This window comes from Suricata suricatta, chromosome 7 (genome assembly GCF_006229205.1).
Source record: "Suricata suricatta isolate VVHF042 chromosome 7, meerkat_22Aug2017_6uvM2_HiC, whole genome shotgun sequence".
Lineage (NCBI taxonomy): Eukaryota > Metazoa > Chordata > Mammalia > Carnivora > Herpestidae > Suricata > Suricata suricatta.
In genome coordinates this window covers 122,759,267-122,777,023 of record NC_043706.1, presented here as the reverse complement: position 1 = coordinate 122,777,023, position 17,757 = coordinate 122,759,267, and the positions used below count along the sequence as shown (strand labels likewise).

General features: G+C 37.2%; 1 protein-coding gene across 2 annotated transcripts in view; it reads right to left on the bottom strand.

Annotated features, from left to right (window-relative positions):
- Positions 1-4,657: 4,657 nt before the first annotated feature.
- The window catches only part of VTA1 (vesicle trafficking 1), a 67,403-nt gene continuing 54,303 nt past the window's right edge, over positions 4,658-17,757 (bottom strand). For both annotated transcript variants that reach the window (XM_029944440.1, XM_029944441.1), the window contains 3 exons: positions 15,647-15,805; positions 10,932-11,012; positions 4,658-6,020 (listed from right to left, as the gene is read on the bottom strand). In XM_029944440.1, coding sequence (XP_029800300.1) covers positions 5,875-6,020; positions 10,932-11,012; positions 15,647-15,805 — 386 coding nt within the window. In that variant the 3' untranslated portion in view covers positions 4,658-5,874. The remainder of the gene's footprint in view (positions 6,021-10,931; positions 11,013-15,646; positions 15,806-17,757) is intronic.

Sequence of the window (17,757 nt, the reverse complement as noted above, 5' to 3'; positions counted from 1 at the left end):
ATGAGTAATTTCAGAATTTTTCAATGCAATTCTTCTTATAGTTTTATCTCACATTACAATAGCAGGGAACAGAGTTTTCTGAACATAATTAACCTTCATTTGATGATTTCAGTATAATTTCTTCAGTCCTGCGTGGCTCAGTTCATTAAGTGGCCGACTTTAGTCAGGTCATGATCTCGTGGTTTGTGAGTTTGAGGCCTCCATCAAGAGGGAGCCTGCTCAGATTGTGTCTTTTTCTCTCTCCCCCCCTCCCACCTGCTGTCTCTCTTAAAAATAAACATTAAAAAATTTTTTAAAGATTTTACCAGTTAGAGATACTTAGTCTGCATCAGGCACCACACAAAGTACTAGGGATTTACAGATTTAAATAGCTCTCGCCATTAAGGAACTTAGCATCTAATGAAAGAATATTTGACAAAATAAAGCTTAACCTACAGGATATATAAAGTGAAGACGTAAACCTTAATGTTGCTAAGTTACAGTCAGACAAGTATAGTCAGTTTTATACAGAAAGCGTAGAAGCACGGCACAACAGACACATCTAAACCTCCTTCCTTCTTAAGAAACTCTCAATGTCTCCCATACTGCAACACAACACAAATATCATAACTGAAGGGACAAAGAGCCAAGAACAATTCTATGGGTTACCCAACAAAGGAAGCAATATGATGCCTTCATAGAGATATGTAGATAATGGTAGATAAAGACTATTTTTGAAAGTGCAAATTGAGCTACAGATTTTAGAGGAAACTGAGAATTGGAAATCATACTGTCCATCACTTTCAAGATGAAAATGTCAATTCTTTGGCAGGATCCTCAGTGCCTTTATCCCTTGCCCCTGTTTGAGTCAGCCTGGGCTGCCATCACAAAATTCCACAGATTAGGTGGCTCAAGTGATGAAAACTTTTTTTCACAGTTCTGGTGGCTAGAAGTTCAAAGTCAAGGTGCCAGTCAGGGCTGGTTTCTGGGGAGGCCTCTCTTTTCCGGCTTGAAGATGGCTGCCTTCTTGCTGTGTCCGCACATGGCCTTGTCTCTGTGTGCATGAAAAGAAAGAGGAAAAGAGAAAGAAAAAGGGGGAGAGAGAGGAGGGCAGAGGAGAGAGGCAAGTGAGAGAGATATTTGGTATCTCTTCCTCTTCTCATAAGCTCATCAGTCCATATTGCTGAACTACAGGGCTAATTCTCTAGAAGGTTCTATCGTGGGCTACTGTAATACAATAACCTCTGCCCACCCCCATCTCCAGATGTTAGAGTATTTCTGAAAAGACAGGTGCTCTTCCTTCAGACTGTCAGAAGTTTGAGGAAATAACTAATTATAAAGATATTGTTAATTCTGTATTTTCATATCCACTCTCATTTCCTGAAAGTTAAGTCTAATGTGTCATTAAAAATATTTAAAATAGATATTATGTATTTGAAATGAAGATAGTAATGTTATTTAAAACAAAGGATGAGAAACTCAGGTCTCCCTAGCAATGTGGGACACTCTCTTCAAGAGAATATATTAATCCATTTGTATCCTGGGTATTTTCTCCCTGGACTCAGTCCACTTGCTACCGGACCATCGGTTCCAGAGTGTGTTTCCATGTTCTTTAGTCACTGCCTGGCCCCCAGTTAGTTGGAACATGGAGCCTAGAGAACAGAAAAATCAAGCTGATAACACCTCTTACTACTAACAGAAACTGTGACCTTAGTTGGGACCCATGACCTTGATAATATGGAGTTCACTTACAATATCACACTCTACTCACAGTAATTTAACTGATGATTTACCTAAATGGATCATACATTTAGGTAAACTGAGCTGAGAAACTTTCAGTATTAGATATACAGCTTCAGGCACATTTATTACCTATTACCTGGCTGTTTCCTCACCTATAAAACAGGGACAATGAGAGGACCCTCTCCCAGGATCGCTGGCAGGATTAAGTGAGTTAATACATGTAAAACAAGTAGTGCCTGGTCCCTAGTATGCACCTAAATGTTAGCTATTATATTTATTATTACAAAGTATTGCTTACTTGGAATTACTCCTACTTAAATGAAGTCCAGTGAATGAGGTTTCAGTCTCAGAATTCCATACATGCATCAGAGATTATAACCAACCAGGTAAGCATACCTCCATGTGAGGGGTGTCTTAAAATTTTGTGAACAGGACTTTTCTACAGAACAGAACTTTTCTACTGATGGAGGTTTACTTTGGGTCCAAAGTAGATGATCTGCTCCATTTGCTCAGATATATGAAATGAATGCATATCTTTTTAAATGGGGATGGCTAAAGGAAGCTGTGCAGATAACCAAAACTCCTCAACCCCCATCAGTTACTATTCAGTTGAAGATATTTATAACGATGCTGCTAAAAGGGTGTAAGTTTCTTTAGAAGGAACAGCATATAACCTTCTAATGCATACACAGTAACCTTACATTTCAAGTACAAGTCATATGTATGTATATATATATAGACAGATCAATGGACACCATACGCTGTTAATTTTCAAGACCTCTTTTTCTTAGCGTAATCTTGAAGGCTCCACACTTCCTTGGCCGTGCTAAGCATGGGAACTGTCCTTGGCTTCTAGCTCCAGTTCAGCAGTGATTGGGTGAGGTATCGGGGACAATCACTGTAGACCGAACTTAATCTTTTTTCTGCCCCCTCTTGTCTGCGTGGGCAAAACAATGTTATCACACAGCTTTACTTGAGATAGTCACCAGAACTTGGGAACACTGTACTTCAGCCTAAATGTCAGCAGAATTTGGCCACTATCCATATTGCTGTTAACAACTACTCTTCTGTCCAGGCGTTCAGGTTACAAACGTGGGGAGTCAATCTTCATTCCTCCTCTGCTCAGACCTCATAGCCAGTTTATCAGAAATGCTATGTCTCTGCTTAAAGGACAGCCAAAAAGAAACCAGACATCTTATTACCTCCACCACTACCCTTGATCTAAGCTGTCTTTTCTCACCTTCATGACTGCAATACTCTTTTGACTGGTCTCTCTGCTTCCGTTCTTGTCGACCCTATGGTCCAGTCTCCACTCAGCAGCCAATACAGATCCTTTTAAAAGTGAATCCACAATCAGGCCACTCTTCTGTTCAAAACCTCTCAGCAGTTCCCGTTGTTCAAAGTCCGCTCTCTTATAAAAAGCACGTATGTTCCTAAGCCTGTGGCTCCCTTTGCCACTTACCCTCGGCCAGAAATGCTCCTCCCCCTCGCCCTCCCTCCGGCAGTCGCTCAGTGAGGCCCATCCATCCTACTTACGGGCACATGTCTACCCCCACCGAAGCATCTCCTCTCCCATCCTCTAGTTTTCCCGACTGAATTTCTCACCAATACATAAATTCCTCAAGTATGATCCCCAGAACTTTCTGGCAAGTTCCCAAGTGGTACTGAAGGCTAAGGGTCCAGGAACCACACACTGTGAGCTACAGCTTCAGGAGATCTCTCCTCCCAGATTCTTACTTTGTGATTTGCGTCAGGCTGGGTTACTTAAAACTTTAGGAGCCATCAGACTACAGTGCTGCTCAGAATGCTGGGCCCCACTCTTACAAGTTTCTGATTGGACAGGACTGGGGCAGCCCTGAGATTTGCACTTTTAACGAGTATCCTTTGAAGACCACTGGTTGAATATAAACCTTTTGTTAAGTTTGTTTCTTTCCGTTAGAATATATACTCTAAGAGGCAAATTTTTTTTGGGTTTTTTTGCTGTTTTCTCGTGCAAAAGACAATAGTAGGTCCACAATCGCTGCTGCTCAATAAATACATGCTGAGTGACTAAATGAAAATCACTTATTCTAGTGCTACATCAAAAAAATTTAACCTTATCTTGCCAGATTTTAAAGACTTGTATACAAGGCTAAACATCTTTATAGTTCAATCCTCTCAGGCAAGAAATCATTGCCAGAGACAATTGGGATTTCCTGACATTTGGAAAATAAATTATTAATAATTTTCATTATTAACATCAACAATAAACATTTACGGTAAGCTACTAGTTGCTGAGCACTTCATGTAAAGTATCTCCTCTACCAAATTCTGAGGAAGCTAGTGATACCGCTTCCATTTGACAGATAAGGGCTGTTACAAGCCGGCCAGCCCACTTATCAGCAGACTCCAGGGTTTTCACGTTATCTTTCCCCTCCATGTGCTCTCCCAATTGGGAGCAAGAAAGTAGGGTGTGAGATGGGAGGTGCCAGTTTTCTTTCTAGTATCCACACACGTTAGAATCTGAATTAAAATTCACTGAATTTATCTACTTCTTATAACACTAAAGATTACCCTAATACTCTTCTACTATAATAAAGTGCTAGAGGAATGTTTTACAACATTGGAGTTCTACAGGCAAATGCTACAGGAATTTAGTTGTGAAAGGTATGAAAACATCTTTCAGGAGGCATCGTCTGTGGGGCTTGTTTTTGCAATGACTTACAATAGTTAGTATTCTGAGTATTCATCCTATCAAACCCTATACAGCAGCATTATACTCATGCAAAGAAAAACTGGAAAACAGGTGGTTATGAGTCAATGATTCATTTTCTTTGAAACAGATTGTTAGAACAGGTTCAGCAAATGTTTTCTTAAAGAGCCAAAGAGTAAATATTTTAGACTTGCAGGCCATGTAATTCTGTAGTCAGGAAAGCAACCACAGATTAAACATAAATATCGGTAACGTTTTAGTTCAATAAAACTTTATTTACACATCAGGTGGTCTGCCCATTGACCATACATAGTTTGTGGACCCCTACATTAAATGACTCCAATCTCAGTGGGATGAATAAAATGGACGAGATAAATTTCAGGTGAATTTGGCAAATTTACCTCCCTCTTTTTAAAAATTGTTCGCCTTTACTATAGAAACATCCATATCCCTGTTACTAAAAATACGGACTTAAAATGACAACTCTAGCATGCAAACTAAAACAGACATTTGGCTCTGTAATAAGCTGAACAAGTTAAAAGAATCCTTGTATTTATTTTTTACACAGCACAAATGTAGGCAACACACAGGAAGTCCATAATTCCCCAATATTTAGTCTTCTGCAGCACTCAGAGCTCTACGCTTTATGGAATCCATTCCATAGCAGCAGAGGAGAACCTTAACTTAAAGCACCAAGTTTCCAGGCATTACTACAAATGTCTCCTTCTCATTCCCTAACACATGCAGTCAAGCTGCCTATGAATAAATACCGATCCACTTGAAGCTTCAATGGAGAAGGGAAAGCTGCTGGGAAACCAACATTATTCTTACGTCCAAAAGTGATTCTATCTCTTTACCTTGTTTTCTTCCATAACAACTTTTACTGTTAATGTAGTTCTTTTAAATGTGAACATAAATTTAATTTTGAACACAATCCCTTTCAAATTCACCTAACAGTTTAGGATGTCCATATCTGTTTTATAAATCTGGGGGCAGAGGGGGGAGGAGGACACATGATCTCTAATCTAGAATATTCTGGGAATTTCTATTGAAAGTTAAATTTAGTATTTTATTGCAAAGTAATATAGCCCGTGTGTCCAAATCATAACATTGTTAAAAATCTCTAAGTTACGTATATCAAGATACAATGTGAATCCCCATACATTTTACAGAAATGTGACTTCATTCTCTGAAGCAGGGTTCAATGGGCGTTTTCAGGATCTTGCTAACATCAGCCCGATATACCCGGAGATTACTGGGTCCACTAAATGGACAGTGAGGACTGGCTGAGGCTGCTGCTGAATGCTTCCGCGGGAATCTGATACACGGACACAGATTTCATTGTTACAGTCATTGCAACTGGAGTCTTCCTTAAAGCTGTGCTCCTGATAGGCTGAAGAGAGAGTAATGGACTGTTAGTTCTTTAAGCCAAAAATGCACCGACGTGCGGCACAAAGGCTTCATTCTCTGCCTGTAGTTAGCAACTTGAGGGCCTTCTGCAGATTCTGCACGGCTGTGCTGACGTCTTCGTACTGCAGGGCGCTGCCCGCGTACTTGCAGTATTTCTGAGCCCTGGCAAAGTCCTCCGGTGTTAGACGGACATCCGCTGGAGGAAAGACAGAGTAATTAAGACAGCTGTAAGAATAGAACATGTATTCTGTTAGGTTAGGTAAATACTTACATTTTAAAATTATAAAAAAAATATTTAATGTTACATAAAAACATGAAGGCTTTTTTCACCCCAGGTGGATTTAAATGTCTTTTCCATGCTTTTCAGTTTTTTCTTACTCATAACTATACACATGCCACTACACAATAACTACCACGAAAATATTTTTTCCCAAAGTAATAAACTAGAGGCCTTTATATTTTGGTAAGTTAAATGCAAGAAAAGCTTTGGTGTTTTGGCTAGAATTGCTGAGCCTCTCTTTTCATGGAACAATACACACAGACTAAACCATTCAACCCTCATTTGAACTAGAATATAATTCTCAATGAAAAAATAAATAACAAACATTATTTTAAAATTTACATAACCTGTTTAACTTTTATTTTAGCATGAAAATATTTTGCATTTTTGTGTTATCCATATATAAAACTCTAAGGTTTAACTAAGATACTATTATTAAACTACAAAATTCAACATGTGAACAACCTTTACAAAATCATGTCCAAAATTTATTCTCAGCATGTTTTCCAGTTACACATAATGATTAATATGGGTAGTGCCCAACTAAATAATCTGGGTATAAAAAAAACCAAAGTGCTAAAAACATTTCATTTAACCTAAGATTTGAATATATATATATATATATTTTTAACATTTATTCATTTTTGAGAGACAAAGAGAGAGAGCATGAGCAGGTGTGGCGCAGAGAGAGAGGGAGACATAGAATCCGAAGCAGGCTCCAGGCTCTGAGCTGTCAGCACAGAGCCCAACTAGGGCTCAAACTCATAGACGGCGAGATTATGACCTGAGCCACCCAGGCGCCCCCTGAATATATATTTCTAAAGATGAAATTAAAAACTGACTTTATGTATTATCTTTTGAAATACCATTTTCTTTAAATTTTTTAATGAGATTCTAAAAAGAACTGAAAGGAAGCTGGGGCACAGAATATAATGAACAAATAATATATTTAAAATTCTATTTATAAGTTTGTACTTACAAACAGACTATCTCTGTTTAGTTACCTTTCATTTTGCCATAGGTGTGTGTGTGTGTGTGTGTGTGTGTGTGTGTGTGTGTGTGTGTGTGTATTTGGCATACAACGAAAACTTGACATTATCCAGGTAAGGACTTCGAAGTAGGTAACAACTCCAGGTATCCGAACACTAAGTTCTGATCCAAACTATTATTTTCTTTAAAATTTTCAAAAGACTTCTGAAATACTGGATCCCAAAGTTTCTAGGGCAGGGCTGAATAACTTTAATGAATATCTTTCTACTTTATATTATTTCCTACATTTTAAAATGAATCAAGTTCACACAGAATTAAACATTAATTTCAGATTTTAAGAGAATATACATATATCTACATATGGTAACTGGCCAGTATGCTACATGTAAATTCTTCAAATACTTGTTGAATATTATTAAAGTAGAACGGTTGATCCTACTGTTGTGAATAAGAGATAACATATTCCAATTGTGACAGAACTTACTTGTTTTTTTAAGTTTCAATCTTACTTAAAAAGCAAGAAATACTAATCAATAAACTAGTAAAATGCAAATATACATAAAAACAAGTTCTCCTTAATGCTTTTAGTATGTAATGACTTGGTATTTGTTACCTCTTAAACCTAAAAAATAATTATCCTGCAGTTCTACTGACAATTTAGTCAGGATACTTTAGGTTGTATTTTTTTCTTTAAAGTACCTACCAGATTTTTCAGTTTTTTCCAAATATATTAAGAGGCTCTGGTCATCTAGAGGAGACACACGAGGTGAGCGGAACACCTTTGGCTGAGTTTACCGCACTAACCATTTTGTACTTTGAGCCTGTCCTCTAATCTCAGGGCAATTTTTAAATATGTAGAGCATCCATCTAGAATTTACTGGACTTGCTGGAAAGCCCCAATGCACAGAATGAGTATTTTTATAGCATTAGCTTTAGCACTGTTGACTGACATACCACTTAATTTATTAATCAGATGTCTGTAGTGGCAAGAACTTTGTGACTATTTTCAACAGATAAAAGAACTTAAAAAGCCATGTCAAATAGTTACTTTTGTTATTTTGTAACATTTCAGGCTTTCCTTCATTTAACAAATACCATCTAAGAGTCATCAATAATAAAACATGTCATTAAGTTTTCAAATTAAAAAAAATAAAATCTCCTTAATTATGATTCTTTTAAATTAGTAGTTGAAAACTGAAGTGGAAAATACATAAGAAGAGAACAACTGTTCAATTTCAGTATCTGATATTATATTTTCAAAACTGTAAATACTGCTTAATGCACTCATACAGAGGCTGTTTTTCCAATGACTCAAATTTACTAGAGGCCATAGTCAGACCAGAGAGAGAGCCTACTGTGGACGTAAAAGATGCTTAAAGGATCAAAGAGGTTGTCTAGCCAGTATCTCTTTTCTGGACTCTACGCTTAAGACGGTCCAGATGGCTTTGGGCAGGACAGTCCTGTCCCAGGGCTGCTCTTCCCCTTTACAGGGCAGGACAAGAAGGCAGAAGGCAGCTAGAGCTTTAAGTGAAGTTCCCTACTGCTGCGGGAAGAACCCGGGCCAGCGCTGGATCAAAGAGGTTATTTTTGGTGTAAAGAAATCCCTACATGCTCAACTGATATAAGAATCCGTTTCCAAGGTTGATTTATCTCATATCATGACAGAGCATAGAATATTTAATAGTAAAAATTTCTAAAATGGGTCTTTAGAGAATCTTTCCTATCTAACTTGGTAATCTTAGAAATTCATGTCAGGGACTTTGGATAATCTCACCCTGGTGGACTCTATTATCCTCTGATGGGAATGGGCAGCACAGGCAGAATCATATGGGAACCATCTGATGTCCTGTAAACCGTAAGGGTAAGGATACAGCTCAGTACTGAACCCTTATATCCAGGCAAGGCCAAGATACGTCACTTAAAAATGGCAATAGCAGTAATTATTTGAGGTAGAATTTGATTGTATCAGGCACTGTGCTAACTACTTTTCAGATATCCCATTCAATCCTCAAAAACAATTTATGAGGTAAGCTTTAATTCACATTCTAATACTATATAAACAAGGGAAAAAGGGAGATGCTCTGCTTTGTGTATCTACCACCTTTCCAATCCCATTCTCTTCTCCAGTCAGCCACAAACTCACTAAAAAATATTTAATAAATTAATATTAACACACATATAATATGGGTATTAAAAAGTGGTAAGTACGAGCACTAAAGAGAAAAATGTGGCAGCAAAGGGGTTTAGGGAGTATTAGAGGTGGTGGTGATGGTTTTCTATGTACTGAAACACATATGGACATGCAGGGAGACAGAGTTTTAATTTTTTTCCCTAAACATGGTCATACTATACAGAATGTTCTACAACCTGCTTTTTAAATTTATGTCTAGGAGATCTTTTGATGTCAGAGTTAGTAGACTCTTTTTTAACATGTGCTCAGTAGTCCAAAGGACAAATGGACCATAATTTCCCATTATATTGAATAATCCAATAAGATTATTTTCTATTATTACAATGATGTTAAAGTAACATATCCTTGTAAATCTGTTTAGTGCTCATGTCTCAGTATTTCTTTAAGACAGATTCCTAAAAGTGGAGTATAGCGAGGTCAAAAAAATTAATTTGTAATTCTGATAGTGACTTAATACTGCTGCAAAAAAACTTTACTAATGTATACTTCCCAGCAACGGCATGCCAAGAGTCATTCCCTAGGTCTTCATGGAGACTGCAGATTATCAATCCCTTAAAAGATTTTTTATCTATTGACATAAATCCAAACACCTTCTGATTCTCAGTCTCCCTGGTTATTAGCATGGCCGGGCATCCTTTCATGTGTTCACTGCTCGTCTGCATTACTGGCTACATTCTCTGTTTTTTTTTGTTTACTGAGTTTTAGATATTCATTTGGAGAAGCTCTTTATATATGCTCTGGACATTAATTCTTTATTTTTAAGTTTCAATTTCCTCCTGGCCCATTAATTGCATTTTAAGAACATAATAAGGAAGAGGGAGTCTTCTGTGATACGGAATTAATTATTTTTCATTAGTCAAGCCTATTAAGACACAACTAAATCAGATACGAGAACTGGGAGACAGTATCTAACAAGTATTTTTTCCTGATAACCAACTGTTGTAACATCACTTTTGAATATATATTCTCACAACATTGATCCAAATGCCATCTCTGTAATTTCCATACTATGGGGCCTGGTTTCCAGATTCCCTACTGTGTCATTGATCTATCTTCTCAGATATTTTCACAGCAGATTTTAGACAGAACTTTTAAAATTGAGTGGGAATATAGAGGGGAGTCTGGAAACCAAGTTTAACAGAGAAATATGGTATTTATTGGCAGGCGATATATCTAATAATAGATAAACGTTTTCCATTATGTTCTTGGGTAATCTGCCAGCTGTTACATGTTCTTCTTTGTTTTTGTTTTCAACTATGGTCAGTTCTCTTTTTGGGTAATCTAATAACTTAATGTAGATAAGGAAGATTGTAATCATAACCCATGGTAATTCTGAACTAAGGGAATCTAGTGTAAGCTTTCATTATACCTTTGGCTATATGTTTGTGCCACTATATCCAGCAGTATATAAAAAAAGGAAGAGTAAAACTAAAAAAAAAAAAAAAAAAAAAAAGGGAATGACTTCAAAGTTTGGGTAATATGAAACAACCTTGGCTCACTGGAGAGCCTAGTGAACATAGCATTCAAATTAATGTGTTTCAAATTATCTAGGCATTCAAATATATGACACTCTCAAGATAAAATTACAAAACAACACCCAAAACAAGAGATATATATAATACATCACAAAAAAGCAGCTCACTTACCCTGGGACACTGTATTGAAAAGTGTGGAATCAATAGCCGGAATCGTCTGTGGAGTAGGCTGGATAGTATTACTTGTTACACCTGCATATCAGAAAAGCACAAATGGGTATGAAAGTCACACCTCTTAATTATACCCTATGAAAGCATTTAAAAGATCATGAAGGAATTTCATTTCTTAATTAGTATTCTGAAACCATAATGAATTATAATTTGCCATACTTATTTGATGTTGGAAGCTGCAATGGAAAATATGCAGGAAAATACATTTTGAGTGCTTACATACACAGTTATGTATTACAAATGGTAGTATGTCTGCATTCTATACTATTTTGTGCATTTTTCACTTAATATGTTTTAGCAATTTACCTTATTCATTTACATGGCTACATAAGTGTTCCAACGCATGTATGAGTCAGAATTTATAAAGCAGTCCTTTACTGATGGACATTTAGGTTGCTTTCATTCTTTTGCTACTATAGATAACACTACAGTGAACATTCTTATACATTATGTATGTATACATATATGTGTATGAATTTATTTATAGGGAAGATTTTAAAAAGTGTAACTGCAAAGTCAGGTGACATACAAATTTTAAATTGACCAATTTAATGACTATCTCTTGCTTGATTTTAATAACTGCTAAACAAATATATTAAACTAATGACATCTGACATAACTGTTCCCACAAAACTTGCTAATTTTTAAAGGCACATAATAAATAACACTAACAAAAACAAAGGAATGCAATGTTTGGGAGGGACCTTCAGAGACTACCTACTCAAGCGTAGTGCTGTGAAGTATCTAAAGCATAGGGACATGATTACATATTTTTCATATTAATGTTTAAAAAAATGAGATCAATCTAGATATCATTGCCATTCCTTGTTAAGTGTGTTTCTGCCTAAATGAAATCCTCCAAGCAAATCCCTTTCTCTATGGAGAAGGAATATTTTTATTAATCACCATCTTGTTTTTTTAAAAAAAATTTTTAATGTTTGTTAATTTTTGAGAGAGACAGACAGACAGAGCATGCATGGGGTAGGGCAGACAGAGAGGGAGACACAGAATCCAAAGTAGGCTCCAATGTGGGCCTCGAACCTAGGAACTTTAAGATCATGATGTGAGCCGAAGTCAGACACCTAACTGACTAAGCCACCCAGGAGCCCCAAACAGCATCTTATTATTAACTTTTGATACTTATTTATACATCTTCACATGACGAAGTAGACAACATTAATTAACAAGAACAAAACAGAAATTACACAGAAAATTTAGTTATGTAGTGAAGTTTTATTTAAGCAATACTAAAAAAAATATGTAGTCTGTATTTTATTAAGAACTTCTGGTCACAGTCCTTCAACTAAGACTTGAACTGACAACACAGGCTGCTTAGCAGGCCTCATGCAGCAGCAAGATGCTGCTGCTTCCATTTGCTGTGATGCCCGAGCCAAGGCCTGTCCCTTCGGCAGCCATCACTACATGTTCCCATGGGGACCTAGTGTACAGGTCCAGCACAAGCTCATAAATACTTGTTAAAATTGTAAAAATGGCTTGTGGTTTATGTTACTTATTATTTTTTTTTGAGATGCCCAAATCTATTTTTCTTTCTTTCGGGATTTGGAAAGTTCTCATTTGTCAATTCACAAATGCATTACAGCCCCCAAGACTGCAGCATGTTGGAGTGATGTGAGCATAAAAACATTCATAGGGAAATCAGAACTGTGTTGGAAATACCTTTCCTTCTGTAATTTAACAAGAAAAAGCATTAACAAGTGACTTCTTGTTAATTTTTAAGTCGATGTTTACATAGCCTATTAAATGGCATTAATATACATTCAAGAATTAAACATTTAAAAATTTCTAATTAGGTACTAAATTGTTCTATTGCCTAGATGATGTGGGGAAGCTGAAAAGGGAGAAATAGGTATTGGTTAGAAAACTAGAAGATTCTCCAAAAAGTACAGTTAAACAGAACCCTGAAGAGTAGGATTTGGAGAAAGACACGCTACCTACAAGGAACACTATGAGCAAAGGTAACAGAACAGGAGGATTGTGTTAAGTGAGACCTCAGTAGAATCATGGAAAACGGCATTGAGAGAAATGGTTAGGACAAAATACTAACAGCCCTGAGAACTGTGTAGGAGAACTCAAATGCAGTACTGATACTTAAAAGGCCAACCATAAAAGACCTAAATTTCTGATCTATGTATGTGCTGAGCTACATTTATAATCAAAAGGCTGGCATTAACTATAAAATAATTCTAATATTTAATCAATCTAGATTTATTACTGAGATCCTCTTCCTTAGTATTTACAGTCCTTTCGAGAGAAAGAAAAAACCGCCCGCTCCATCCCCGGCATCGGGCAGTGCGCAGAGGCTAACACCCCCTGCCTAAACAGTCGCTATCGCTGCCCTCCTTGCACCCGGTGCGTTTTCGTGGAAGAACTAAAAACCCTATATTAGTAAATACTATTCTTTTTAGCTATCTTAAGGATTTCCCTTTGATAAAAGTACATCCTGGATCTTTATATGAGGGAAAATAAATCACTCTTAAAGTGAGTAAGAGGGGAAACATCTGCTATATTTATAAACTAGAATGTTATTTCATTTGCCATTAGGCAACTGTCGACTTTTTTTTTTGTTTTGTTTTCTTGTGTTACTGTTTTAAATATAATAGAAAAGATATCTGCCAGCTAAGAGGAGATTCCAAAATCTCAAGCCAATATTAAGGGGCAAAATATTACATGGGAAAAGTACGTTTTGATTTAACAGGGATTTAGTTCCTAGGAGGAAGAGAAAGAAGGTGCCAAAAAACAGAAAATCAGAAAGACATGGCTCCAATTCTAGTTCTGTCGCTGACAGGTGTGCCTGTACATTTATTTTCTTGGGACAACTGCTTAATTTCTTTATGGTATATAAATTAAGGCCAGCAATTTCTAATATAGTGCTGTAAGAATTAATTTATAAAATGGCTACGGTAATCATTTAAATGCTAAGTCCGTAAGAGTGTATATAACGTAGCACAATTGAACCTCAACTAAAAAAGTTCCAAGGTTTTTGGTTTTATGTGCTCATTCTGAGGAACAACAGAGGGGAAAAAAAATAAGGCTCATGCCAGAGTTAACGGGATGAAAATGAGTGTTTATGCCAGAAAACTTCCTAATAGAAAACTACCTTGATATCTATGTTTCTGTATGTCATGGATATTCGAAGCAGGAGATACTGGTAGTCTAAACATGGGAAACTACTAATATTTGATCACTTCTGCCGTACAAAGCCTAATTCAGCCCGCCCACTAGAAATAAGCTTTCCCTCTTCTACATATGCCCTGTAGGACTACATATACGCCTATACCAGAATTCTGCCCAAAGATGTGTTGTCTAAACCAACACCATCATGCAACTTCTTTTGAAGGTCAATATCCTACCCCCACCCCAAGGTGACACTTCCCTTGATTCACAAAATGATTTTAAGTGTTCATTAGCTTGCTCTTAAATACTCAGTCTTTGGCACAGAAATAGGAAGGAAGAGGAAAAAAAAAAAGGAAAAGGAAACGAATTTGCTGACTACTGATTTTGTGTTAGGCATAGTAGTGAATTTTCAAACTTTTTCCCCTTTCATAATTAAAATCACAATGAGAGGTATGATAAATTTCATTTTAGAAAGAGGCAAAAACCTAGGTGGGGAGAAGCTGTTTACCAGTTGAGTTTGCGGTTCAGCAAGGGGTAGGAGCCAATAACCTATACAATTTGATTTCGAAATGCATTTTATTTTCTAAAACTGGTGTTGAGAGCAGGGAGCCTGCTTGGGATTCTCTCTCTGCCCCTCCCTTCCTTGCACACATGCTCTCTCTCAAAAAAATAAACATTAAAAATATATTTTGAAATGTTTTTATAGTTATCACTATATATTTACACTGAGATAAAAGAAATACTATAAGCATAATTTTTGGAAAAAATTCACGATGTAAATGATGGTTTTAAATGCCCTTCTACTTGAAAAGGTGACATTTTGTCAACAATGCAAGTAAATGCCTGCAATTTTAAAAACTGTCTTTCATTTACTGACATTGACATTACTAGAGACTAGTGTTGTCAGATCTTTTCCATGAAAGCACAGACCTATGTTTCTGATTTATTCAAGAACAGCTGTTATCATTTCCCTTTTTCCTCCTTCAGTCAACTGTCATATTAAAAGAAACAACGCAAATCCCCTCTTTTCAGTTTTCTGTGATTCCACTGCTATGGAGATTCTGTGCCTCAGTGCCTGCTCCCTCCCTTAATACTGTCTATGCTGAGGGCAGAGGTCAGGTCCTGAGGAAATAAAGTGAGAAAAATGAAATCTTGCTCATACCGTGGGCCACTGACCAGCACTTCCTACAACAGACCAGGCTCACCTCCCTGCTAATCTTGAACAGCAATGAAGGTCAAAGAAAGGGAGGGGAAAAAAGAAAAGAACACCATACGTGGAAAAAGCAAAACAATTCTTAGTAATGAAAGATACAAAGTTAATAGTAACATGAGTAAATGCTTTGCCATTTCTCAAAAAACGAAAGACAATAACCATTAAAACCTCAACTCAAAGGATCCAACATTTTTGGTGGGTTCAAACAGAACTGAAAGATCTTACCGTGTCTCATGACCTTCATTGTGAGGCATAAACACGAGCACCAGTGCGGTTCTTACTGAGGAAAGGCGTTTTGAACGCTCACCTGCGCTGGGCGGCACTTCGGCGGGCGTGTTGGCGGGCGCGTGCGCCCCGGGCGGGATCTGGACCCCCGAGAAGCTGCCGGGGTCGGAGGCGGAGGACGACGCCGGGGGCGGCGGCGTGGGCAGGGGCGCTGCTCCAGCGTCTTCCGTGTCTTCGACATCTATTACGTAATATACGTGTGAAGTGAAATCAGGTATTTCGAAATAAATATGCCAAATATTCTTATTTTGCTACACAGATATGACAGACCTTCAGCTGCAATTCTATTTAATGCAGTCGATAGCAGGTTTATCTCTTAAAATACTAGTTTTAACTGTTATCTTTTTTGAAACACTTAATTGTGCCGGACAATATGATTGTCACTTTTTTTAGGTTAATACTTTTTATAACTATATAAAATCATTGCATATAGTATTTTTTCTTAAAAATCAATTTTCCTTAAACTCAGCTCTTTAAACAGGATACTTTTGGTAAAACGTGTCACATTTAATGCTATCGATAAGAACTTTATTTTTCTGACAGCTGCCTTTTACTCAGTATTTGTTGCTTAAACCAGCTATAAAATGATTACCTGTGTGTTTGTTGGTCAGGTATTAGATTAATCAACAAAAACAAAGCAATGAAATTTCACATTGAGCTACCTGCACAGAAAGGAGTAGTAAGAGACTTGTGTTGAGAAGTTTTGAGATATGGACTTAAAATATACTACATTATTAGCTGAATTTGATAACTACCTTGAGACAATTAAGTGTTGTATAGTCTATTTAAAAAGGACAATTAGCGGGGCGCCAGGATGGCTAAGTCAGTTAAGCTCGGACTTTGGCTCAGCTCATGGCTTTGAGCCCCACATCAGGTTCTCTGGTGGCAGCACAGAGCCTGCTTCAGATCCTCTGTCGGCTTCTCTTTCTGCCCCTCCCACTGCCCATGCTCGCTCTCTCTCTCTCTCTCTCTCATAAACAAACATGAAAAAAAAAAAAGACAAATAGCCACTTTTGGGACTCTTAGTAATTTGAAATGCAAGCTAAAGTAACATTTCAGAAATCAATTTATTTCCTATCAACTTTTTAAATAACCTTTTTGTCTGATTATAACCACATTATATATCCAATGTAGATAATTTTAAGCAACCAAAAAATCTACCTACTCTGAGATACATGTTACTAAGTAACCGTGTAGATGTATTTATACTTTATATACACTAAGATAATTTTCTCTATCAGAGGACTGTAACATTTATTCATCCTAACTGAATGGAAGGGACCCCTCCATCCAGTGTTTTAAAGGCACTAGAAAGTGACAAAGCTGGCAGAAACTAAAGTGAAGACGGCCCCTGGGAGAGGAAATCTCACCAGGCAAGGTTTGCTCTCATGTGGCTTTTCACCTGCAGGTACTCAACAGTCTGAGCAAAAGAGTGAGCCGGAGAAGTGAGCCTTCAAATGGCTCTGTATGACCCTGAATTATGCATGCACAGCCCAGGAAGACTCTTGAGGGGCCTGCACCAGCCTTTAAGCTGAAAGAAAGGCCACTGTTTGAGTTCAGGCAGGTTAACTGCCTATTAAAACAATAAGCAAGAACTTGCAGGGGAAGATAGTAAAATGCAAAGGAGCTACATGATGTGATCAATAATAAAAATTAATAGAAATATGGGTGGGAGGGAGGAAGAAAATGTGACCAGAGTCAAGAAAAAAAAGAGAGTTCATAGAAATAGACCCACAAATGGCCCATATATCAAAATTAGTAAAAAACAAAAAAAATTAAAGGTACTATAAATATGTTCAAAATCACAGAAAAAAAATGTAGTCATAATGAATGAAAGAAGAAAAACTCACCAGAGAAAAGAAACTCTACGAGGGACAAGAACAGGTGGACTAAAGGAGAACAAATGGTAAAAATAATAGGCTTAAATCTACCTACAGCAATAACCACATTACATTAAATTAAAGGAACCAAACATTATTTTGAACGCTGATGGTGACAGCCAAAAAAAAAAAAAAAGCAGCGGGGCGGGGGGATGTGCCTGAGTGACTCGGTCAGTTAAGTGCTCTACGACGTTTTGGTTTCAGCTCAGGTCATGATCCCACGGTTTGTGAGTTCGAGCCCTGAGTCATGCCC